This window comes from Brachypodium distachyon, chromosome 5, assembly GCF_000005505.3.
Source record: "Brachypodium distachyon strain Bd21 chromosome 5, Brachypodium_distachyon_v3.0, whole genome shotgun sequence".
NCBI lineage: Eukaryota > Viridiplantae > Streptophyta > Magnoliopsida > Poales > Poaceae > Brachypodium > Brachypodium distachyon.
The window spans coordinates 24218038-24242291 of record NC_016135.3 but is presented as its reverse complement, the minus strand read 5'-3'; the positions used below and the strand labels follow the sequence as shown (position 1 = coordinate 24242291).

At 45.5% G+C, this 24254-nt stretch overlaps 3 protein-coding genes across 3 annotated transcripts; 2 read left to right on the top strand and 1 right to left on the bottom strand.

Annotated features, from left to right (window-relative positions):
- Positions 1-146: 146 nt before the first annotated feature.
- LOC100829880 (ent-kaur-16-ene synthase, chloroplastic) lies at positions 147-5583 on the bottom strand. The gene is made up of 14 exons (XM_014895877.2): positions 5562-5583; positions 4421-4470; positions 4043-4319; positions 3768-3948; positions 3251-3468; positions 3049-3169; positions 2880-2977; positions 2580-2797; positions 2373-2485; positions 2192-2287; positions 1902-2117; positions 1401-1542; positions 1078-1323; positions 147-660 (listed from the first exon to the last, which is right to left on the bottom strand). Exons 1-14 carry the CDS (start codon positions 5581-5583, stop codon positions 325-327), a joined length of 2334 nt encoding a protein of 777 aa, XP_014751363.2. The 3' UTR covers positions 147-324.
- A 5558-nt stretch (positions 5584-11141) lies between these two features.
- On the top strand, positions 11142-13142 carry LOC100829569 (cytochrome P450 71D7). Its single transcript, XM_014895876.2, has 2 exons — positions 11142-12241; positions 12339-13142. The coding sequence occupies exons 1-2, from the start codon at positions 11426-11428 to the stop codon at positions 12963-12965; spliced, it is 1443 nt and encodes a 480-aa protein (XP_014751362.1). The 5' UTR covers positions 11142-11425; the 3' UTR covers positions 12966-13142.
- A 3670-nt stretch (positions 13143-16812) lies between these two features.
- LOC100834069 lies at positions 16813-23324 on the top strand. The gene is made up of 6 exons (XM_003580479.4): positions 16813-18240; positions 18423-18997; positions 19347-19479; positions 19569-19615; positions 20974-21955; positions 22510-23324. Exons 1-6 carry the CDS (start codon positions 17338-17340, stop codon positions 23143-23145), a joined length of 3276 nt encoding a protein of 1091 aa, XP_003580527.2. The 5' UTR covers positions 16813-17337; the 3' UTR covers positions 23146-23324.
- Positions 23325-24254: the final 930 nt, after the last annotated feature.

Genomic DNA, 24254 nt, shown 5'->3' with positions numbered 1-24254 from the left:
ACAATGTCGAGACCTTCACACACGAAATAGGATGTACTCCGTACAAGGGACTGATCTTCATTCAGGATGAAGCTTCCCATCCTTGCCGCTAAAAAGCAACAAGCACCTGTTTTTGCTGCCACATACATGTGGTATATTTTCTAAAGAGAATAGCCGTTCCGCTAACCCTTATGAACGTTGTAAATACTCCCTCCGTTCGTACACTTATTTGATATAATACATATTAGTATATTTTTTATAAAATTTGGTCAAACTTTAAAATGTTTGACTTAGGACAAAATTAGAACATCTTATATTTAGGAGCAGAGGTGCTACATGCGATGCTTATTTTTCTGATTGTGCAGGCAAAGACGGATAGTTTATCTGTAGTCTGAGTGGCTCATGGATAACTGCGTTCACTGAGCTGACCATCTCGATCGGTGAGGTAAATGCATCAGTGTGAGAGTAGAAAAAGTGGCATATCTGGCTCATCTTCCATAACAGCTCCCTGCATGGCCTAGGAACAACGTTGTCTTCCTTAAGGACTAACCTTAGCAGGTTTTTCCTACAAGATGCTATGGACTTCCTTATCGACTCTTTAGCCGCTTCAATGGACATAGAACCATCACTGTGGACAAGATGTAGTGAAACACTATCCAGTTTCCCCTCGCTGCTCTCCCTCTGCAACAGTAGATCAAAATGAATAAATCTGTCAGGATAGCTCACTCACAACTTAAATTAAGATCTAAACTGCAGGACAGTGATAAGTAATTTACTACTCCCTTATCAAATATTTGCAGTGAATACACAATAATTACCTGCACTCTAACTTCCCCGAGCCAACATGAGATTAATTTGAGTTATTTCCATTGTTCTAAACTCTAAATAGTACAATTTCAAATCTGGATACTTGTGAGGATTTATAGTCCTATAGGATTACTCTGGTTCCTCAGATCTCGCCGCATATTTGTATATATTAAGATGGATGAATTTGTGTGCAGAGTTATGTGAAGCCATACTAAAATAAACGCTACATGCTTATACATCTATGCTAAATCTTGAAAACACAAACTTTTAGTCACAAAGGAGCCCAAATACCTCAAAACCTTGGATGTCATTGAGGAGACGACCACAGGTGCTCGTTAGCCTGTATAACTCATTGTAATCTTGATCTTCAACAGCGCATCCCGAGAGCTTTGGCCCAACAAGATAGAACGCTATGAGCACAACTGGCCCCAGTGTGAATGACACAAATGCATTTGCCGTGTATTCTTCTATCGTTGGCACATATCGTCTCATCCGCCATTCTGCCTCGGTCTTCATAGACCTCAATAGCTGTAGCCACTGCAGATGGATTCAAACATGTCAATGCTGAACACAACAACAAAATTCAGAATCAGGCGAGCGCACACGGAACTCACTAATTCTATCATGTGGTTTTTAACGTCACGGTTTTGTACTGCAGTAGCCATTGCTCCAAGCTGGTTCACTGTAGTATAGATAGCATAAAATATTATTTTTACTTGCTCAGAGTGGAAGTCATCTTCGAAGTGTTCATCCCACCTAAAAGACAAACATTAGCAAATTGGTGTTAGGAATTTGCAAGACACCATCACCACTTGAATAAAATGAAGGGCCAAAGATGGGAGAATTAGTATTAGCATCTTTAATTAATCTTTTAATTAAGCAGCTGAGCTACCAGAGTCGAACCCTGATGGGCTGCATGCACACATACCTCTCTATTGACTGAATATAAGGATTATTCGAACCCAGGATGGCTAGGAAACCATCCGTGATGCTAATAAATACTACCTCTGTTCCTATATATAAGATGTTCTGGTGTTCAAATTGAATTTCTAGGACGTCTTATATATGGGAACAGAGGTAGTAGAAGATAAACAGATCATGTTTAAGAATCGTACTTCTCAACAAGTGCTACAAGGTTCTCTAGTTCTTCTTTTGACCCTCCAACGTCGAAGAAATCATCAGCAACAGTTACGAGTACAGAATTTTTGGCCCATGATAGGCGAGCACCAGACAGTTCAGGAGGGAATACAGTAGCAGCAGCAGAGAGATAGCAGTACGTCAACTTCTGCCGTGCAAACTGTAGCTGGTCCAGCCTGTTCTCTTTCACCCAACTGTTGCAACAAAATTCTGTAAATTCTTTAAGAAAGGAAGTTAATATAGCAAAAGAACATAAGCGTAAGATTACCTTTCAAGATGCATGAGTTCGTCCTGGTAAATAAATTGAGAAAATGTGAAATCTTCAACAGCCAAAGCCAGTAAATCTTGGTTGACACAACACGGCCTGGTTCAGAAAAATGTTTTAATTTGTGTACACATCTATATGCATATGATTCCACTGATTACTTTTTGAGAAAAGAGACTCTTACAAGTGTTCTGTCTTTAACATCTGAGAACCCCTAGCATCAAAGTGTTCAATGTTCCTCTTGTGATCTAGACGTTCCGGTATGGCATAAAAGGGAAATTTAAGAGCATGCTCCACCTGAAATTGTCAAAGCATATGGTAAACATGATCTGAAACCTAATAAAATCTACGATCAATGGAATTTTCTTAATTTTATATTTCACACAAGCACCTCTCCCAAGATTGGGCTACTCTTGGGCACCCTGTCAGAGGACAACTTTTCCGTTAATAAGCTGCCTGACCAGTTGCCAATGTTATCTAGGATAAATTCATTTTCTGATACAGTGACTTTTGAAGCCTTGTACAACTCCAATATAGATTTTGTATCATCTAGGTATCCTTGAAGTGAATCATGGAAACTGGAGGCTTCATCAACATGACAGAGCTCATCTGCATCAGATTAAAATAGTGAGTTGATTATTAAGAAACAAAGATAAAATTAATAAGACAGATTTCCATCCCAATGAAGTACCCAAGGAAACATCATATCCATTCATCCGTAGAAGACGAAATGCCATTGCGCATGTTGCAACGTCCAGCATGATTTCCTCATCTCTTTGTAACCAGGCACTGCAAGGTGGATACAGTCAAGTTTAGAAGCTACACAAGGCAAATATCAACTTTTCACACATGGTAACTACCTGTATGTTATCTCCAGGATGCTCTTTATCTCTCTAGAAAAATGCCGAGCTATTCCAATCTTTTCGAGAGAATCCACCATTGAAAGCTGACAATATGCATTTGCTGGGTACATTGTTGGTACTGCAAAACTCAAAGTCATTAGGTATTTAGCAACAGTCTACACCCTTGCAAATTCTTGCAAGGAAAGGTACGGAGATCCACCTGAACCACCAAATTTATTGACGAGCAAATTTAGGTACTGGAGGGCTTTGTCATCATAGATGTAGATTAATGCAGCAGCAGTTGTGGAAGGAGAGTTGAACAGCGATCCATTCTTCCTCTGGAACTTCATAACTTCATTCCAGTTCTGCAGGTTTCCTAGCCCTTCAGCAACATAAGCCATATATGCTTCTTTCCCATGAGAGTTAGTCCTCGCAACTCTGAATTAAGTCTAATGTCATACTCAAATTCTGATATCTAATTTCATCAGCAAGGAAATGACAAATATGAATGACATGTGACCTCTTTTCCCCCTTAAAATATGGTTCTCAGGAAAAACTTTTAATAAGCAAACTTCTTAAAGGAAGCAGCCTTTCGTCTTGTATAAAAAAGAAAAGATAAGAAAAAAAGCAGACAGTTAAATTTCCATTCATGTGGCCAGTCCATTTTTCCTTAGTACAAACTTGGTCGGAAAGGAAATACAACAAAATTTCGGATACCAGAGTTGTCACTCACAAACCTTTTGAGTTCCATCTCCTGGAGATGAAGGATCGCATCAACATCAGCTTGTCTAACAGAAAACTCCAAACCCATCCCGATGGCAAGGCTAAGCATACCAGGAAAAGTAATGTTGAAGCCTATAGGAGCCACAGTCTGCTCATCCATGACAATTGAGAAATTTCTTCTAATAAAACATAGTCCTGCCAGTATCATTTTTTGTTGCATCAAACATTTCAATACTTAGAACCAAGAGATCAAAACAACATTAACATTTAAATTCATCTTTGTTCATACCTTTGCTGATATGCTCTCTTCCAACATTCCATCTCTTTAGTGCAAGCACACAGGCCAACGTGGACGAGAGGAGATCTTTGTTCACCATGGAGTCCATTTGGCTGAGACCCCAGGATCCATCACTGTTCTGGTTTTGTAGTATCCATTCAACACACTGTGGGAAGCATGGAGTCTGAGAAAACCCTGGCAAGGGCACCATAGACACCCACGCGGTGTCATATGAAGATGGCGACGGTTTGGGTTCTAGGAGCTGCTTCCTTATTCTAGCCTTCCGCTCCTAATTTATATGCATCATAGTACTATTTAGTTTAGACAAGAGTCATATGATAGGATGCTCAAACATTTAACGCAGATAAGGATCAGTGGTGATGTTCATACATTTTTTTGCAGGCTTGCATCTTCTCCTACAATCACCCTCTCAACATTTGCTGTTTGAAGAAATTATGGGTGTCAAAAATCAATTGGCACGCCACTAATATTTTTTATATTATCAATATTTGTTCGAGCAAGTCGCACATGGCTCATGTATTCACTAGTTCACTACCAGTTGGCACACAAATATTGTGAAAGTTTTAGGGCCTCTTTGATTTGTAAGATTTCTAAAACAGAATAGAAAAAAAATGTAGGATTGACTCGAATCCCACAAGGCTGAATTCATACAAATAGTTTATTTGATTCCACCATAGGAAACGAAAAAGATCTTTGGGAAATGCTTGAGTGGATGAAACATTTCCCATGACATGTATTGTAGCGAATATAAAAATTAAACATTTTTAGTATGTAATTATTTTTGCCTAAAGTCTTTCCAAAATTCTTTTTGGCAATTTAGTTTAAAAATTATTTTTTGCTGTCGATTAATTTGTTTACAGCTTTTAAATCTAGTACTAGCATCTTTCCATACACCTTCTGGCATCTGTTGCACTTTTTATTGTGACTGAGTTGAGCAAATGTGCAACGGGTTACTAAACATTTTTTTCCAAATTTTATTTTCAGCTTATAAAAACACTTAAACATCTTGAGTAGATGGATTATTTTATCCGATCCCTGAAGGGACATCGCATTGATTTTTTAAATCAAAATTCAAGTTCTTTTTGGGCAGAAATAAATAAATGAAAGTTCTAGTTTGTTCCCTAGTTTGAGAGCCAAAATGAAATTTAAATATACCAATACACATGAATATCCACTGCTGGGCTACAGGAATTCTCTTTGTTGTAGGCTAGCCGTTGCAAAACTTAAACTACCATGGGCCATTCACCGTGGTCTAGTATAGGTAGGTGTCCCGGATGCGTGTAAAATGTACCTGGTTGACCTCGTGGCATACGAGGTTAGCTATTCTTTCAAAAAAAAAAAGTGTACCTGGTTGTATTATTCAAGAAAAAAAAAAAGTACCTGGCCTGGAAGCCCTGCCTACAGGGATTTCCGAGCAAGTCCACCCGATAAATTGCCACCAGACAAGAGACATATCACATAATACGAGCTACAGGTAAAGCAATCATGCAAGCAAGGCATGGGTCCTTACCGAGACAGGAAGAAATCGTCATCGTCCGAGTTCTGATCAGGCAAGTCGAGTAGAGGGGAGGAGAAGGAAGATGACGGCGGCGAGAGAATGGCTCGAGGCGGCGTGGTCCGGTGGAAGCAGCAGCGTGCTTGGAGATCTGGCGAAGGAGGTTCCCATGGCCATGGTGATGGTGCGAGCGAGGATTGGAGTACACGAACGGCGCCGAAGCTGCAGGGAGGGTTGCAGCTACTCTTGGGACGTTCGACATGGAAAACCAGAGTGTTTTCCAGATTCTTGAGAAAACCAGAGCTCGACTTCGAGCCGGTGTCCACTGTCTAGTGGAAGAAAAATGGTTTGATGCGCCTGCGTATTTGTATATGCCACGCAGCGCGCGTAGACCATGCAGAACAACCGCAAAGCATCCCGTGATCAGTTTTTAACTGCATCTGGTCTCATATAATTTGGAGAAAAGTATATTTTCTCCTTCGATTATTGTGGAAGTTTAGAAATTGCCTCTCAAACTTTTAAACCTGTCTTCGCTGCGGCTACTCGTGTCTCCATCGGTGATGGCAACACGGCTAAGTTCTGGCACTCCAACTGGATTGGCGGACGCCCCCTCCGTCTGTCCTTTCCCCTGCTGTTTGCGCATGCACGACGCAAAGGGCGGAACGTCTCAAAGGCTCTCAATGGCTCTAAATGGGTGGATGACCTGCGTCATAACCTCTCCACCCAGCTCCTTCTCGAGTTCGTCCAGGCATGGTCTATGCTCCAGCACGCCGACATCCTCCTCCTCCCTGGCGTGTCCGACGCCATCCGTTGGACTATCACCGCCGATGGATGCTACTTCGCCCGCTCTGCCTACAGACTGCACTTCGAGGGCCACGTCCGCTCGAACCACGAGCGCAACGTCTTGCGTGTTTGGGCACCCCTGAAACTCAAATTTTTTGCTTGGCTTCTCCTCCACGATCGCCTCTGGTGCGCCGACCGTCTCCGGCGCAGGGGCTGGCCCAACGACTACTTTTGCGCCCTTTGTCGCCGCAACTTAGAAACCTCGCATCACTTGTTCGTCGAGTGTTCCGGTGCCCGGCAGATCTGGTGCGAGGTGGCTCTCTGGCCCAACTGTTCCGGCATCACCACCGCTATTTGCCATGCTTCGGCTTCTATTGACTCCTTCTATAAGAGGATGATCTCGGCCACTCAGAGCAAGCACCGCCAAGGGATCAAATCCATGTTCATCCTCATCTGTTAGGCCATATGGCGCGAGCGCAACTCCAGGGTGTTCAACGACAAGGAAATTTCGTTTCGCCAGATTTGTTGTTTCATTAAGGATGAGGCCCGCGAGTGGGCTTTCGCGGACGCCAAGGCCCTTAGGAAGTTACTTTGGGAACCACCTTGATTTTCTTAGCCTTTTCACGTCTCGGGTTTTCTTTCCTTTTTTCTTACTCATTTGCCTCAGGGCAGCCTTGTAATTATTCCCTTTGTTAATACATCGAAAGCCAGCGTTTGCTGGACCTTTCAAAAAAAAAACTTTTAAACCTGGGAAACCTTAAACAATGTATATTTGATCTATCACACTACTTTCAGTTGTTACCGTGATGATGTTGCCCGGTTTTGACTTTTACCTATAACAACATGACATGGTTTGTCGACGGTTTATTGTGCTATGTCAGCATCCTAGGTAGTATGCATACATATACATAAACTTAGCTCAAACCGTGGACTTTTGGACACCTCCACCTCCCACGTAATTTTGGTGGCTGGTCATGAGTTTTAAGAATACTCCTCCTTCCGCTTCCAAAATATACGGCATATAGCTTTTGACGGCTATCGAATTTTCCATAGTTTGGCCAACGTTTTGGCAAAAAATCAACATATGTAGTGTCAAATCAAGATACTAAACGTATATTTCACAATGTATCTAATGATCTTGAATTGGAATGTAGATGCTGATATTTTTTTTTTTTAAAGTTGGTCAAATCAACTTAGAAAGTTTAACAAACAAAAAAATAAATATACGCTTCACATTTTGAAACCGAGAGAGTATCTTTTATGTGAACTTGGAGGTTGACGTGGCAAGGTTAGCGTTCAAGATTTGCCACGGTGTCGTGCATCTACCAAAACCAGGTCACATTATCGTTGAAACCACTACAATGTGAGGGACCAAATATATCCTGTTTTGTGTAAGCTAAGGGGCTATCTTTTTTCGGTCTTGTAGTCGATAAGTCGAATGATCATCTCTAAACTTTCGCAACAGTGAGGGACATAAAATATACTATTCTCTATGATTTGACAAGTGCACAAAGAAAAGCATGGATAATCTCTGCCACCCTGGGTACTTCCGAACATATGCGCCCAACACTTAACTATTGAGTAAATATACACCATTAGCCTTTAAACTTGGTACGAGTGTTCATTTTGGACCATGGCAAAAAACCACCTTGAGTTTCCAATTTGCGAAACAGGCATTTGGATTCGTCACCTCTAAGGTCTTGTTTGGTGCTAGTGTATTTTTTAGTTACTAGTGTTTTGATATTTGAGAAGTTTGGGTGTTCACCCAAAACTCTTAAAAATCCAAAACATCAGTATGAGAAGTGTTTTAATTTGATAAAAAGAAGAGCTTTTTGTGGGGAAAACTAGGAATAAAATCGCATCTAAATTCTTCTTACCAAACAACCAACTTAGTGTTTTTCAATTTTAAGTGGGTAATACCCTAGAAAATTCCAAAAAACTGTAGTACCAAACTTTTTTTTTTTAGCATTTGTCATGCTTGTTCCAAGTGTGGACGGTCGGACCCGTCGTAGCTTTTGTGCTGGTGGAAGCTTGGAGGAGCATTGGGAGATGACAGCATGGAGCTGCTATTGTTCCACAGTTCCAGTGCCCTTTTTGCGATTGGATGTTCCAGAAGTCACAAGTGTGGGGCCGGCGACCACCAGAACAAGCACAGAAAGGACCCCTACGGATGATGCAAATATGAGCTCTTGCTGGGGTTTCAGAAAGTGACGGGGAATCTAAGGGCCTATTTGAAAACATTTATAAGGGGGTATCACACAAACACACAAACGGGTGGATTAGACTGACACTGATAGATAAATACAAAGGATTAAGAAAGTGATGGCTCTGTTCTTACTTCTTAGGACCTGCGATCATGACCTCATAACCATATCTAAAACATGTTATCTTTATTAAGAACATCCCGTTCAGTTGAACGATCAATGTGAAATACTTCCTCCGTCCCGAAATAACCGACGACAAATCCACGTCATTTATTTTGGAACAGAGGAGCGTTATCTTATTTCTGGAAGAGACGACATTATACATTAGACTAGCTTTCAGAGCAGGAACAGCGCGCTAAATAACGATGTTGATGACGTGCCGGATGTTGTATATATGTAGCGGCGGAAATTGATTGATCTACGGCCGAAATGTTTGCACGTAGCGACGGACGATGCAAGCACACGGAGTCGGTGTGGAATGTTTGTCTGAAGCACAAGTTGGTGGAACATTCGGTGTCGCTGGTCGGGAGATCCTTCCAAGCTAAAATTTGTCCTGCGTGGCATTAGCTGGAATGGACCTTTATTTGTCCGTTAATTAGCGCGCAGCGCATGCAGGTCTTATTATTTTCTTTCCCGAAGCAGATGTCATGTCACCACCACTCTTACTCTACTTAAGTACGCGGCGGCGGCTTACATATTGCTAGCGGGAGAGAGTATACAAGCAGCGGACAGGTTTTGGAGTATCTGTTCATTTGGCTCGATCGATCATTAATCGAGAGGGCGCCCCATGCATGTCTTAACCCGGGCGCGGCGTTAGATTCCTGCCGTGGCTACTTCTTTTCCTTTCCTATTCATTGAAAACAAGGGAACCAAGCATGTCTATTATATCTACTATCCGATCTTAAATTGTTGTTGTTGAGGGAGTAGTAGATGCTCGAGCACGCCGGGCCTACGCATATGACCGGCCAAGGCCACCTACAGCAGTTTCTCAAAATTTGGTATTACTAAAATGAGTTTCAGTGATAGGAGGGAGAAGTTGGAAAATATTTTTGTCACTTCTCTACCAGCTTACCTAAACCTTGTACACATTTTCTTTTGTACACAGATCACATTGACATGTCAGGCCCATATGTCACTGACCGAAAGAATTTTCTTTTCTTTTTTCACCCTGCCGCACTCTGTCGCCACCACTACAGTGCTCCCGGGGTTACCCTTGCCACACATGAGAGGCGGGGGAGAGCAGACGTCTATCACCTCGTGGTCACATCGATCCTCATCGGAGGGCAACGAGGAGGTGTCTGTCGTCAGTGGCCTCCTGGAGCTGCCGGTGGTGCTAGTGGTGACAACAGAGGGCGCGAGGGTGCGGGACTCGGTGTTTGTTTGGTTTGAGCCCACAAATGCACAAAATTTGGTTGAGGTTTTGTTTGTCCATGAGTTGGCCAATATTGGCTAGAAAAATGATCTGGAGTTGGCAATGGAGCGTTGGCTTGCCAAATAGTTAGCCTTCATCCAAACAAGAACCAAATTTTAATTAATGACCAAAAAATTGATAGGACAATGTTTGGTCACCATCCAAACAAACGAGACCAAGGATATGCAGGACGAGGTGGTGGCCGAAGAGAAGGGTAGTGGACTTTTTCCCGTTACTGGTATTGGCGATTTGGAGAATGAAGTGTTGGTTAGAAAATAGGAAATTCAATTAGTGATCGAGAACCAGACAGTGAATCTGCCGGAGCATTGATTTTGCAAATTTTAGAGAACGGTGACAGATTCTTTTAGATTAGGAACCATTTTAGAAAAGCTGATCGATGGAGATTCTTTAAGACACTAGTCTAAGTGTACTTTATTTGAGTGAACGGAGCTATTGCTACCTTCACTCAATTAAACTATTGGCGCGTTCTTAAAGAAAAAAGATCACAGTGTGTTTATCTGCTGACGTAGCATGTAGAAATGATCTTCAATCGGTTTGAATGGCACACCATTATTAGGCTAGAGGGTGGATGATCTGTTCTACTCTCTCCGTTTCATAATTCTTGTCTTAAGTTTGTCAAAAAATATATGTATTTATTACTAAAAAGCATCTAGATATATGTAATATTTCGATAAGAATTATGAAACGGAGGGAGTAGCTTGTTATTTTGACAATGTAAATGTTGAGATTTGCACCTGGCTAGCTGACTATTTGCGAAGAGCTGAAGTTTGCGAAGAATGGATGCTATTTTGCCGACCTTACCTCTTCGAGACTAGTACTTAAGATACAGCCTCTTTTCTTTTACTTAAGATACATTTTCCTTTTATGTCTATATGTTGCGTTGCTCCAAGTAAAACGGAGGATTAAGCAGTTGTCTGTTGGTCGACCAAATGAACCAACAGATGAGACAATGATGTAGACCTCACTAACGGAGGACAAGACGGGATCAACCAAAAACTGTGGCATGGAATCAAATTTGTGTAGGTACGTTTGCAGCTGAACACGCTTGGTAGTGTCGCAAGGCAGGGGTGTGTGGCTTCACTGAATGAAACTATTTGCGTGTTCTTAAAAAAGATCACAGCGTGTTTATCTGCTAACAGCTCTTATTTCATATTTTCCAAAACGCTCTTCAAAAGTGATGTGGTCATGATTTTGCATGACCTTCGACACGTTTTTTTTTAATCATTTGGGAAGGAGCTAGCAAGCATCTTAATTCGCTGCTCAAAGGGCATCACATCTTAATTTGTTTATCCTTCTCCACTGTACGCGATAGATCAGCACCAAATTAAAATGCTACATATTGCAAGTTCCGCGAGCTCGAGTGAGAGCCGGGATACATACACACTCTTAAGGATATATCTTGGCCGTCGGCTCGTCATCGATCGCCAAGCTAGATCGAGCAGTCGTTTAGCGGTTGCGGCATGAACCCTCCTCCGGGGCCATGGCAGCTGCCGGTCATCGGCAGCCTGCACCACATGGTTGGCGCGCTGCCGCACCGCGCCATGCGAGACCTGGCCTCCCGCCACGGCCCGCTGATGCTGCTCCGCATGGGCGAGGTCCCCGTGGTGGTGGCCTCGTCGGCGGCCGCGGCCAGGGAGGTGATGAAGACCCACGACGCGGCGTTCGCCACGCGGCCCCTGACGAGCACCATCCGCACCGCCACGCACGACGGCTTCGGCATCGTCTTCGCCCCGCACGGCGACCACTGGCGCGGCGTCCGCAAGCTCTGCGTCACGGAGCTCCTCAACGCGCGCCGGGTCCGCTCCTTCCGCGGCTCGCGCGAGGACGAGGCCGGCAGTCTCGTGGCATCCGTCGCGGCGTCTCTGCTGGATGATGAGGACGAGCGGAAGCCCGCCGTGGTGAACGTGAGCGCGCTCGTGGCGGCGTACGCGTCCCACGCGACGGTGCGCGCCGTGGCGGGCGACCGGATCGGGGACAGCGAGGCCTTCCTGGCGAGCCTGGACGAGGGCGTCAGGGTGGTCGCCGGGTTCAGCCTGCCCGACCTGTTCCCGTCGTCGCGGCTCGCCCACGCGCTCAGCGGGACGGCGCGCCGGATAGAGGCCGTGTTCCGCGAGTTCAGCATGCTCATGGACGGGGTCATCGAGGAGAAACGCGCCAGGAGGTCCGGAGCCGGTGACGAGGACAAGGACATCCTGGACGTGTTGCTGAGGACCCAGGACCAGGAGGCGGCAGGCGGCGTGCCCCTCGACATGGGAACCATCCGCGCCGTGATCAGGGTAGGTAAATAAGACCGACGATGAATGTCTGTGTGTGTTGGACGAAACTCATTAATCTTTGGCATTCCTCCATGGCCACACCACCCACATGTTGCAGGATCTGTTCGGGGCCGGGAGCGAGACATCGTCGACGACGCTCCAGTGGGCCATGTCGGAGCTGATGAGGAAACCGGCGGCGCTCCGCAGGGCGCAGGCCGAGGTGCGCGGCGCCCTGGCGGGGCAGAGCCGCGTGCGGGAGGACGCCCTGCCGCAGATGCCCTACCTGCGGCTGGTGATCAAGGAGACGCTCCGGATGCACCCGCCGGTGCCGCTGCTCGTCCCGCGGGAGTGCCGCGAGCCGTGCCGGGTCATGGGCTACGACGTGCCCCAGGGCGCCATGGTGCTCGTCAACGCGTGGGCCATCGGCAGGGACGCCGCCAGCTGGGGCCCCGACGCCGAGGAATTCAGGCCGGAGAGGTTCGAGGACGCGGCGCCCGCGGTGGACTTCAGGGGGGCGGACTTCGAGCTCGTGCCGTTCGGCGCGGGCCGGAGGATGTGCCCCGGGATAAACTTCGGTGTCGCCGTCACGGAGCTCGCCTTGGCGAGCCTCCTTTTCCACTTCGACTGGGAGCTCCCGGGAGGCGCCCGTGGTGGGCTGGACATGCAGGAGGCGTTCGGGATCACGGCCGGAAGGAAGAACGACTTGTGGCTGCAGGCCGCCGTTCATGTGCCTGCCAACCCCTAATAATTTTGTTGAGATGCGTGTGTGTGTGCGGGTACGGCTATTTTAGAAACGCATTGGGTCGAGAACGGAGCGCTGCCTGGGTGCCCATGGTTCGGAAAAAAAATAAGGCCTGTGTTTGTCTTGCATCTCTGTAAATTTATCGCGGCTTCATCGAGGCTTGTGACTAAGTTTCAAATTGTCACCATTTTACATTAAGAAGCCAACAGAAGCCGCAAGTAACAAATAATTACAATCACATCGTATCAACCAAGTCACGTTTTACGCGAGCTTCCGTGTTAAATGCGGGAGTGCCACTATACAATTAATTGGACCAAGTAGAGGGTGGAGTGGTGGACATGGGCCAAGCCGAGCTGGCTCGGGCCATGACGTCATAGTAGCCGCCTGGAGAGGATCGGGCTCTTGGCTCGGGCATGATCGCCGAGCTACGGATGCCAACTGGTGCCTGCTGCTGCTCCTGCTTCAGCGCCAGCAACACAGCAGCAGCAGGCACGACGCCGAGCCCTGCTGGGTCCAATTAGACGGGCTTAGCCCTGGCCCCTCAGGACCGGTAAAAAGGGGCAATTGGGTGCCTCGAGGCCGAGGCACGACACTGAGCCCTGCTGGGCCGTCCCAGGCCCGTTAATCCTGATGGGGCCAATGCAGCCCGCTTCAGCACATGGGCCTGATTTGTGTAAATATGTAGGAAAAAAATAGAGATGGGATGGGCCAGAAGGAGGTGAGATGATGGGCCAAAAGGGAAATTAGTATCGGTTTGGGCTACAATTTGGAGAGATGATACTTTTACATATTTTACGTACTTTCGATTTATCCAAAATCTTTGTTATCTTTTTAGTTTTTTCATCGGATGTACTTTATTCGTTCAATAAATAAAGCCATATCGTTGTTTAAAAAAACATACTTTTCATAGTGGTAATAAATTTGGTAAGCTGATTTCTTTTATTGTGGGCATGTGTTAGCATTAGGAGACCATGTTCCTGTATATGCTTCATATTCTCTTTGTCCAATATCAAGTGACTTTCTATTACATGTATTTAGACGTTTTTTAGACATAAATATATCCATATTTGGACAAATTAAGTTACTTAATGTGGGACGAAGAAAGTATGATTTTCGTATATTTGACTGCTGAATTCTGACCCTTGCAGATTAGCAGATGGCTAGGATGCTGGACATCCTATCCGAGTACGTGTCTCTTTGAGGATTCCAGGAGAGAATAACTCTGGTTGTGCATATGAAACATGATATACTCAATGATTATGCAAGAAGAAGAAAACACTGTAAACCTCTATCATGGTCTATACGAAAGATTCCATGTACTACTCGAAGCACTACAATACAGGGCAATCGGACCCCGATGTAGAAACGCATTCCCCAGCTTCAACCATGTTCTCGGCAAGCTTTCACGAATCACGACAAGTTCTAACTTTGTTCTATTTTTTTTTAAGCTTGATCAAGTTTATAGAAAAATATATTAAAATTTTTTTTTGTTGGGAATGCAAACTTGCATTAACAAATAGACAAAGCAATGTCGCTTGCCACTAAATGAATTACATCAGCGTGGGTACCCTCTACAAGCAGAGAAGTTCCCGAATGCAAAGATCTGCCCAGATTGGCTAGGCTATGAGCAACGGAGTTACAACTTCTGTCACATGTGCAAACACTAACAGCAGTAAAGTGCCTTCGCAGAAGCAGCTTGGTTTCTTCAATTATCATTGCAGAAGAAGAAAGATTAGCAGACTGGGACAGGAACGCATCTTTCAGAGTAGAGGAATCAGTCTCCAGGATCAATTTCTGAATCCCTTTTGAAATGGCCATCTTAACTCCCCAGCATGCCGCCACTGCCTCTGCCTGGAATGGGTTCAGCAGGCTTGGGAGATTGCACGTACCAGACGCCAAAGCAAAGCCATGCCGATCCTGATCACAGCACCCCAGCCGCCACTTCCTGTCAGCTCCAAAAAAGAACCATCGCTATTAACTTTCACCCATTCGTCATCAGGTTTCTGCCACTTCGTTCTTTGCTTGCATGTTCTCACGAGTGGAGTTGCCGCAACCTCCAGAAAGATGTTTGTCTAGTTCTTTATAATAAAAACGAGCTCATCTGCAGACCGGCACACGCCTCCCTCACGCACCTTGTTTCTTTTAAGCCACCAATTCCACGTAATGTTTGCCACAAGGGCCTGCTCTTTCACCTCCAGTCCCAAAATGACAGCAAACACATCCACGACAAGGCTTCTATCAGCTAGAGTAAGCCGCATCTCTTCTAGGTCCAGCCCCTACCAAATTCTCTTCACATATTTGCATTTAAAGAGTAGATGTCCTGAGTTTTCATCTCTTGTCTTACAAAACAAGCAATTTGTTTCAACATCCATACCCCTTCTCCGCAGGTTACTTCTAACAGCCAGAGTGTTATGTCCAACTCTCCAAAGGAAGTGTTTTATTTTATTAGGCACTTGAATTTTCCATAACTTTAGCCAATTGATCTGGTTCCTCTGTAGACTAGACAGCCCATCTCCTCCCATATCTAAATATATAGGTTCTCAAAAAATATATCAAAATCTAGAATGTCAAATAAGTATGGTATGAAGATATATACTCCCTCCGTTTCAAAATAAGTGACGTGGATTTGTGCATGATTTTTTTATAAAATCTATACAATTTCACGTCACTTATTTTTGGAATGGAGAGAGTATCATGATTGATTTAATGAACTAGTTTAGAGTCGTAGATGTCCGTAATTTTTTTATAGACCTGGTCAAAGTTTAATTATTTTTGCTAAGGACAAAATTAGGATTTTTTACATTTAGAAACGGTAGGAGTACTTAGAAAATAGCAAACCCTCCTGAATACGTCTGCAACATAGTTTCGGTGATACCAACCGGTGTGCAGGCTATACTAAGGAAAAGACAAGAAGAGAGTTAGTCGAAATATCTAAATAAGACTATGCTACAGCCATTTATATTACAGTACTGATACCACTGCAAGTCATACAGCAGCAATCAATTACATATTGTGGCCTTGTGGGTGATGTTTAATATATACGGAGTAGCATGTTGCTCGCATACGATGACACCACGGCTGCTGACAATAAGTACCTATCATAGTGGGTGGCAGGCTTCAACCGTACTATAAACCAGATCTTAAATATGCCAGTCATGTTCTCGATCGCCCAGCATTGACTACAAGTCCGTCGCATGTGAAGTTAAGGTTTTCCCGGGGCAAAAAAAATGTTATGAATGTTTCCACTGTTTAGAAAAATATCCGTCACAAAACAAAAATAATGGTTGTGTCGCGGTGTGTGAGATAAGTTTTCCATAAACCACTCCCGATGTTTTGCAACTATCTTGTATATTTTATACTCCCTCCGTCCCAATTAAGTGATTTAGATTTGCCCAAATAGAGATGTTGTATATTTGTACCCAAAAACCAAAAAACGTCTAAATACATGTAATATTTCGTCACTTGATATATATAGCACGGAGGAAGTATGACATTACGTACAACTCCCTAACACTGAAAACGGCTCATTAAATAATAATAAATGTTTGCAATAACTTTTCGTACGTTCAGCCGTTTGCAATTTTTTTAACTGCAAATGGATCGAAATAATATATAGGTCGCAGCTAAAAACAATCAGCCATTTACGATCGTTTGCTCTACTATGATATTGCAAAACAGGCTCGTTCGGCCGTCGAGCCGAGCTCGGCTCGGTCCAGCTCGCTAGCTGCCGGCCCGAACGAAGTTGGCAGCACACCCACGCACGGCCCAGTGAAACGCGACCCATTCCTCCCGAACGAAATTGCCTGCTCCCGACTCCCGCAGGCCCGCAGGCGCAGCCCATAGACTCTGAGCGCCCAGCCTGGGTCTTCCATCGTTAGGTTTCCCTTCCTACCCCGTTCGCTCGCTTTGGTGGTTGCGGCGGGCGTGCGGCTCTTGCAGCAGGCCACCGCGCCCCGTATCTTGCCGCCATTAACCACGCATCAGAAGCCCCTACTGCTGAACTTGCCTCGCGTCAAGCTGCAGCATCTCGGCCGACGGCGACGACGCGGCGTCCTCTTCCTCTACCCAAGCGCACTGGTGCCGACTGCCGACACTCTCTCCTTCCCTGTGCCGTCTGCTCTGTTCGGCTAGCTCCGCGTCGACCTGATGCTTCGATCTGCCGCCGCTGCCTGCCGGCGAAGCTTGGCCCTGGGCGCTGGAACGAGCCAGCCCCAGCCCGAACCGAGCCGACTGAAGAGGCTCGTTTGTTCTTTGGACCGAGCCAGGCTCGGCTCGGCTCGCGTCCACCCCATAGCGCATACATATATGTCAAGTGTCTCCAAGCTGGAAGCCAACAATTTGGTTATCACTACACTTGCCAAGCTACCTGCCTGCCATGGAAGGGTGGTTGAGCTTGTGTCTCGTAGCCTTAGCAACGCTACTGGCCGTTTGGTTTCTCAAGCTCTCCGGCTGCAAGAGCAAGCCCAAGAACCGGCTGCCCCCTGGGCCATGGACTCTACCGATCATCGGCAGCCTCCACCACCTCGTTGGCGCCCTTCCACATCGCACGATGATGGCGCTGTCTCGCCGGTATGGGCCACTGATGCTCCTCAGGCTGGGCGAGGTCCCAGCCGTGGCGGTCTCTAGCGCCGAGGCTGTGGCGCTGGTGATGAAGACCAACGACCTCACGTTTTCTAGTCGGCCGAGCATCCCGACTATGGACATATTAGCCTGTGGCGGCAAGGGCATCGTCTTCGCTCCCTATGGCGAGCACTGGCGCCAGATGCGCAAGGTGTGCATCATGGAGCTCCTCAGTTCCAAGCAGGTGAAGCGCATGGAGGGCATCAGGGCCGAGCTGGTGGGCAACCTCATCCGCCACATAGCCGACACCGCCTCGACCGGTGCTGCCGTCAACATCAGCGAGAAAGTCACCAGGCTCAGCAACGACGTCGTGACATGGGCTGTTTTCGGCAGCAAGTTCGCACAGCAGGGTGAGTACCTCCGCACGTTGTATGACACGTTGGCGCTGCTCGGTGGCTTCCACCTGATCGACTTCTTCCCCTCGTCGCGGTTGGTGCGGTGGCTGAGTAATGGTGAGCACAACATGAAGAGGAGATACAGCCGCGTCCAGCGGATCATCGCTGACATCATCGAGGGGCGCCACGAGGCAAAGGAAGCTGCCGGCAGCGGCGCCTGCAACACCAACGATGATGACATGCTGGACGTGCTGCTCAGACTGCAGCAGGAGGACGCGCTCGCGTTCCCTCTAACCACTGAGATTATCGGCACCGTCTTGTTTGTGAGTATTTTGTTTTTTTATTAATTTATCTACTGATCTGAATATAGGCTTGGACTTGGGATGAAAGGGGATGTCCGTGACGCCTTGTGGCGCAATATTATTTCGTCAAGTGAAATTTTTACCTTGTACATATAGTATTTCGTAATCCGTACATAATATATGCCACAAACCATCTTTTCCAGGACATTGTAGGAGCTGCCACAGAGACCACAGGAAGACTTTTGGAGTGGGTTATGTCAGAGCTTGCCTGTCATCCTGAAGCTATGGCTAAGGCGCAGCTTGAGGTCCGTAAGGTTCTAGGTGAAGATCACCGAGCTGTTATTACTAACAGTGACCTGGCTGAACTCCATTACATGAGGATGGTCATCAAGGAAGTTCTTAGGTTGCATCCACCCACTCCTATAATCCTCCGAATGAACCAAGAGGATTGTAAAATTATGGATTACGACATCCCAAAAGGCACCAGTGTATACGTTAATATCTTTGCAGTTTCCAGGGATCCAAAGCACTGGGAAAATCCTGAACAGTTCAAGCCTGAAAGGTTTGAGAACAGCAAAATGGATTACATGGGGACATGCTCTGAATTCACTCCCTTTGGGACTGGGCGACGGCGATGCCCCGGGATTCAGTTCAGCTCGTCACTCACAGAGCTCACATTGGCAAACTTTTTGTATCACTTCGACTGGATGCTTCCTGATGGGGCTACCCCTGCTTCGTTTGACATGTCTGAGAAATTTGCGTTCACTGTAAGCAGAAGGTATGACCTGCATCTCAGAGCTATTCCACATGTGTCCTTGAAATCTATGCCGTCAAAGTGATCGATAAAGAAAGCTTGTTTATCTACGTGGCCATGTATGTTCATATATCTGAACCTTCAGCATGTATGTTATTATTGCATTTGTATGGTTGTACCTTTATGCATTATTAGAATAAGAGATGCTCATCCGGTCATCCCCCATATGGTGGTATTGTGCTACCATTCCCGGTGGTCTGTGACAGAAGATATTATGTAGTGACTTATGAATGATACATCCCATATGTTAAATGTGTCTGTCTACACTCAGGCGACTGAAATAGTGACTTTGGTTTTTTACCCATATGAACAGGACAAAACACAGGAAATTCCTTTTTTATTCTGACGAAACAGTCATAGATGGATTTGTACCGTTGAGTTTCAGTGGCTCGTGGATAACTGCATTCACTGCGGTGGCCATTTCCTTTGGAGAGCTGAACCCATCGGTCTGAAAGTAGAACACGTTTATTATCTTGCACATCTTCCAGAACAGCTCCTTTCTGAAAGTAGAGCTCAATAGCTGTAGCCACTGCAGACGAATCTCAATCTGTCAATACCGAACAGAATGCAATTAGAGAACAGGTGGGTCAGACATGAAACTCACAATTTGTATCAGGTGATTTCTAACACAACGGTTTTGCACTGCGGAAGCCATTGACCAAGCTGGTTCACTGCGGTATAGAGGGCTCAAAATACTATTTTTACTATTGCTCAGAGTAGAATTCATCTTCGTGGTGCTCATGCCACCTAACTACGTAAGGAAACAGTTGGCAAAACAGGGAACATGACTTCTTGGCAATATTCCCATATGTAAAACTGAAGCACTACTTAAGAAAGTGCAGACAAAGACATCAAGTTAAAGGATCATACTTCTCAACTAATGCAACGAGGTTTTCTAGTTCTTTTGATCCTCTAAGCTCTAACATCGAAAAAGTCATCAACAACCGTTGTGAACACACCATTTTTGGCACACGATATACAAGCATCAGACATTTCAGGAGGAAATATAGCAGCAGCAGCAGAGAGATAACAAAGTAGGAATATATGGTTTTGGCGTGGGCAAACAACCCTGCCGGTCTCTTGTATTTATACACATACACGTTAGGTTTACAAGTTACGGAGTAGTTAGTATCCTAACTATACATACACAGACAGCCTATTGCCGGATTAGCTACAGGGAACCGACAATAGCTTTTACAGGGAGATATTCTAGCTACAGATAACTACAACTTCTGTTTACAAACAATATGTCAACTTCTGTCGAAACAATTAAAAAAACTCCAGGACAGAAAGTTTATCTGACAAGAGAGCATAACTGACAGGTTACCTATCAAGATCCCCGGAGTTCATCCTGGTAAATAGATTGAGAAAAGGTGAAATCTGCAGTGGCCAAAGACAAGAGTTCTTGGTTGACTTGACATGGCCTGATTCAGCAAAATGTTTGACATTTTAGTACGACATCAGAACAATATGATTTGACGTGGCATTATTTTCGAAGAGATAAGATCCTTACAAATTTTCTGTCTTCAGCTTGTGAGAAACCCCGAGCATCGAAATGTTCAATGTTCCTCTTGTGGTCTAGACGTTCCAGCGTGGCATAGAAGGGAAGCTTAAGAAGAATGCATGCCTGCAGCTGGAACGAGACCAGGACTGAAGTTAGAAGAATGCATACCTGCAGCTGTTGACTATCGAATGGCCTGAGAATTCAATATTTTTCAGGCGATCGAAGCATATTCGTTCCTTTAAATTTTCTCTCAACTCAAGTTTGTTGGGTCTCGTGTGGACTTCAGACTGTAGAATAATACGGAGTAGACATTTTCTAGAGTGTTGGATAAGAAACAAAACAGAAAAAAAAAAGGAGAAGAAGAAGGAATTGCATGTTGGGTCTCAATCCTACAGCACCCTACTGCTGCATCCTTGAGACCGCAAGGCCTATAAAGAGGCCATCCATTCCTGCTTGCCGGTTCCCAACAACCCAAGCTAGCTGAAAATCTGCAACTTCAAGTCCATCCTATGGAGCTAAGCGGAGCCACTCTCATCTTCCTCTCCCTCATCTCACTGCCTATCCTCGTATCCTTGCTTCACCGCAAATGGACACCAACCTCCAAGAAGACGCAACCTCCCGGTCCACGGTCTCTGCCCTTGATCGGAAGCCTCCTCCACCTTATAACGTCGCAACCGCAGGTCACTCTCCGGGACCTGGCCAAGAAGCACGGCCCGGTGATGCACCTGCGTCTGGGCCAGGTGGACACCGTGGTGATCTCCTCGGCTGCCGCGGCGCAGGAGGTGCTCCGGGACAGCGCCCTCAACTTCGCGTCTCGTCCCAGCATTCTGGCCTCCGAGATCGCCTGCTACGGCAACCTCGACATCGCCTTCGCGCCGTACGGCGCGTACTGGAGGACGCTGCGCAAGATCTGCACCGTGGAGCTCCTGAGCGCCCGGAAGGTGAGGCAGTTCGCGCCCATCAGGGACAGCGAGACGCTGTCCCTCGTTACCAACATCCGCGACGGCGCCGGTGCCGGATGCCGAGAGCCGGTCAATCTGGGCAGGATGCTCGTGTCCTGCACGAACAACATCAGCGCAAAGGCGACGTTCGGCGAAGGGTGCGAAGTGGAGCTCCAGGAGCAGTTCTTGGCCGCGATCGACGTGGTGCTCAAGTACAGCGGCGGGCTCAGCGTCGGGGACCTGTTCCCGTCCCTGAGGTTCGTGGACGCCGTCACCGGGCTCAAACGCCGGCTCTGGCGAGCGCGAAGGCAGCTCGACGCCGTCTTTGACAAGATCATCGCCAAGTGCGAGGCGCGCCGAGAGCAGAAGAAGAAGACGACCGGAGAGGATGACCTTCTGAGCGTGATGCTTAGGATCAAGGACGAGGGGGAGCTTGAGTTCCCCATCAGAGAGACAAACATCAAGGCAATCATAGTGGTAAGTGGTGAAAGGGACGACAGTCCCCTGAAATTTCTGTTTTCAAAACGGGTTAACAAAATTCTGTACCGTGTTCTAGAGACCTTCGTATATTCATGTGTTACTACTAGTCTACTACTGACTCTGTTCAGACAAAAAAAAAAGTTGAAAGCATGCTGACAGACTTTTCTCACTTCGACTAAAATAGGTTAGAAAATGTTTAGAATTGGTGTGATGACAATAGTATAGCATTTGACTTATGGCCGTTGAAAAGTATTTTGGAAATATAATTTTCAATGTATAGTAGTCCTAAGTTTGTCTGAGATGATAGAAAAATCTACCAAAATCTACAATATCTAACGAATATACTGTGCAAATATGTATAATGACAGATTTAATGAATCTGGTTTGGAGTTCTAAATGTTGCTAGACATTTTTATAAACTTGATCAAACTTGAATTTTTTTTTACTTAGAACAAAGTTCGAACTTCTTATATTCAGAAACGGAGACAATATTTACTATGGAGAGAATATATGTACTTTTTATCATTTATGCCCATGGCAACTTCAATTAGGATTTGTTCACCGGAGGGACGGAGACGACATCTTCCGCCGCCGAATGGATCATGTCGGAGCTCATGAGGAACCCGGAGGTGATGGCGAATGCGCAGACGGAGGTACGACGAACATTTGACAACTTGAGCCCACAAGATCATGAGAGTCACCTGGAAAAGCTAAGCTACATGAGGATGGTCGTGAAGGAGGGCATGAGATTGCACCCAGTGCTGCCGCTCCTGCTCCCCCGTGTCTGCCAGAACACGTGTGACGTTGGCGGGTTCGAGGTCACAAAGGGCTCTAGGATCATGGTCAATGCGTGGGCGATAGCAAGGAGCCCCGAGTATTGGCACGGCGACGCCGAGGAGTTCAGGCCGGAGAGGTTCGAGGATAGCACGGCAGACTACAACGGCACACAATTCGAGTATCTACCGTTCGGAAGTGGGCGTAGGATGTGCCCCGGCAGCAACTTTGGGCTAGCCGCGCTCGAGCTCATTTTGGCACGGCTTCTCTACTACTTCGACTGGAGCCTCCCCGGCGGAATTCAGCCAGATGAGCTTGACATGGACATGATCGTTGGGTCGACGGCTAGGAGAAAAAATCAGCTGCACCTAGTAGCGTCGCCCTATAATGTTCCGATCGACATTTTAAGCTAGGCGATCGATGTGTATGTTAATTGTTGTTGTACATGTAAGCTCAATAAAAGTCGTCCTTTTCCAAAACGACTTCCCATTAAGGCCTCGTAAGGTTGTATATGTCATGTTTTCTTAGTGCAATGTAATAGACAAATACTGGCTTTTGCCTGATTTTTAATAAATATGGTTGTGTACATCAATCAACGGAGAGACGACCGGTTATCTCATTTAAAAAACATATATATTTCACTCTTTTATAGGATATAATTTCAATTGACAACAGTTGCATATGTATTGTCCGTATCCACTCATTTTTTTGTAGTGTAAGAAGTTCTAGTTTTGTTTTAAGTCAAGCTTCTTAAACTTTAATTAAGTTTATAGAAATATATGTTAACATTTACGACTCTAAATTAGTTTTATAAAATCCATCATGATACATATTTTCATGCTATAGTTATTTGTTGTCCTAGATGTTGATATTGTTCATGCTATACTTGTTTGTTAACCAGGACCTCTTATGTAGTATTTTATTAAAAACAAATATGACAGGTTAGCGGGATAAAAATGTACATCTCCAATTACGTGAAAGAACTTAAAGTCATTGGATTTACTTAGCTACAGAGTTACAGTCCACTGTCATTTTCAGCCATCTGAATATCTGATTTGCACAAGCATCTTGGGGAAGTATCGAGGGGAAAACTCTCATTCCGAGCCATTGGATTTGGAATGGACATTTCAGATGTGATGTGAATACACCTCTGCTACTTAATGTTTGTTTTGCACAAGCATCTTTCCCTAGTTACTTTTAAAACAATGCGATTAAGTAGGCCATTATTGTCTCTTTCACAGGCAACGACTTGCAAGCTAAACTTAAATAAGTAGGCTGACTTTAATTAAGTAGGGGTGTTTCGCCTATAAAACCTCGGGATAACTATCATCGGTCCGCATGCTGACAGTGCCGATTATGAAACAATGCGATTAAGTACACATTATTATTAATGCATTATAGTATGTTGCAGCATGGTCCGCATGCTGACAGTGCCAATTATGAAACAATTATGCCCCCATCTGTTGGGAGGAAGAGCTACAGCGACGCACGGGCTTGGTGGACCATTCAATGGCACAGGATG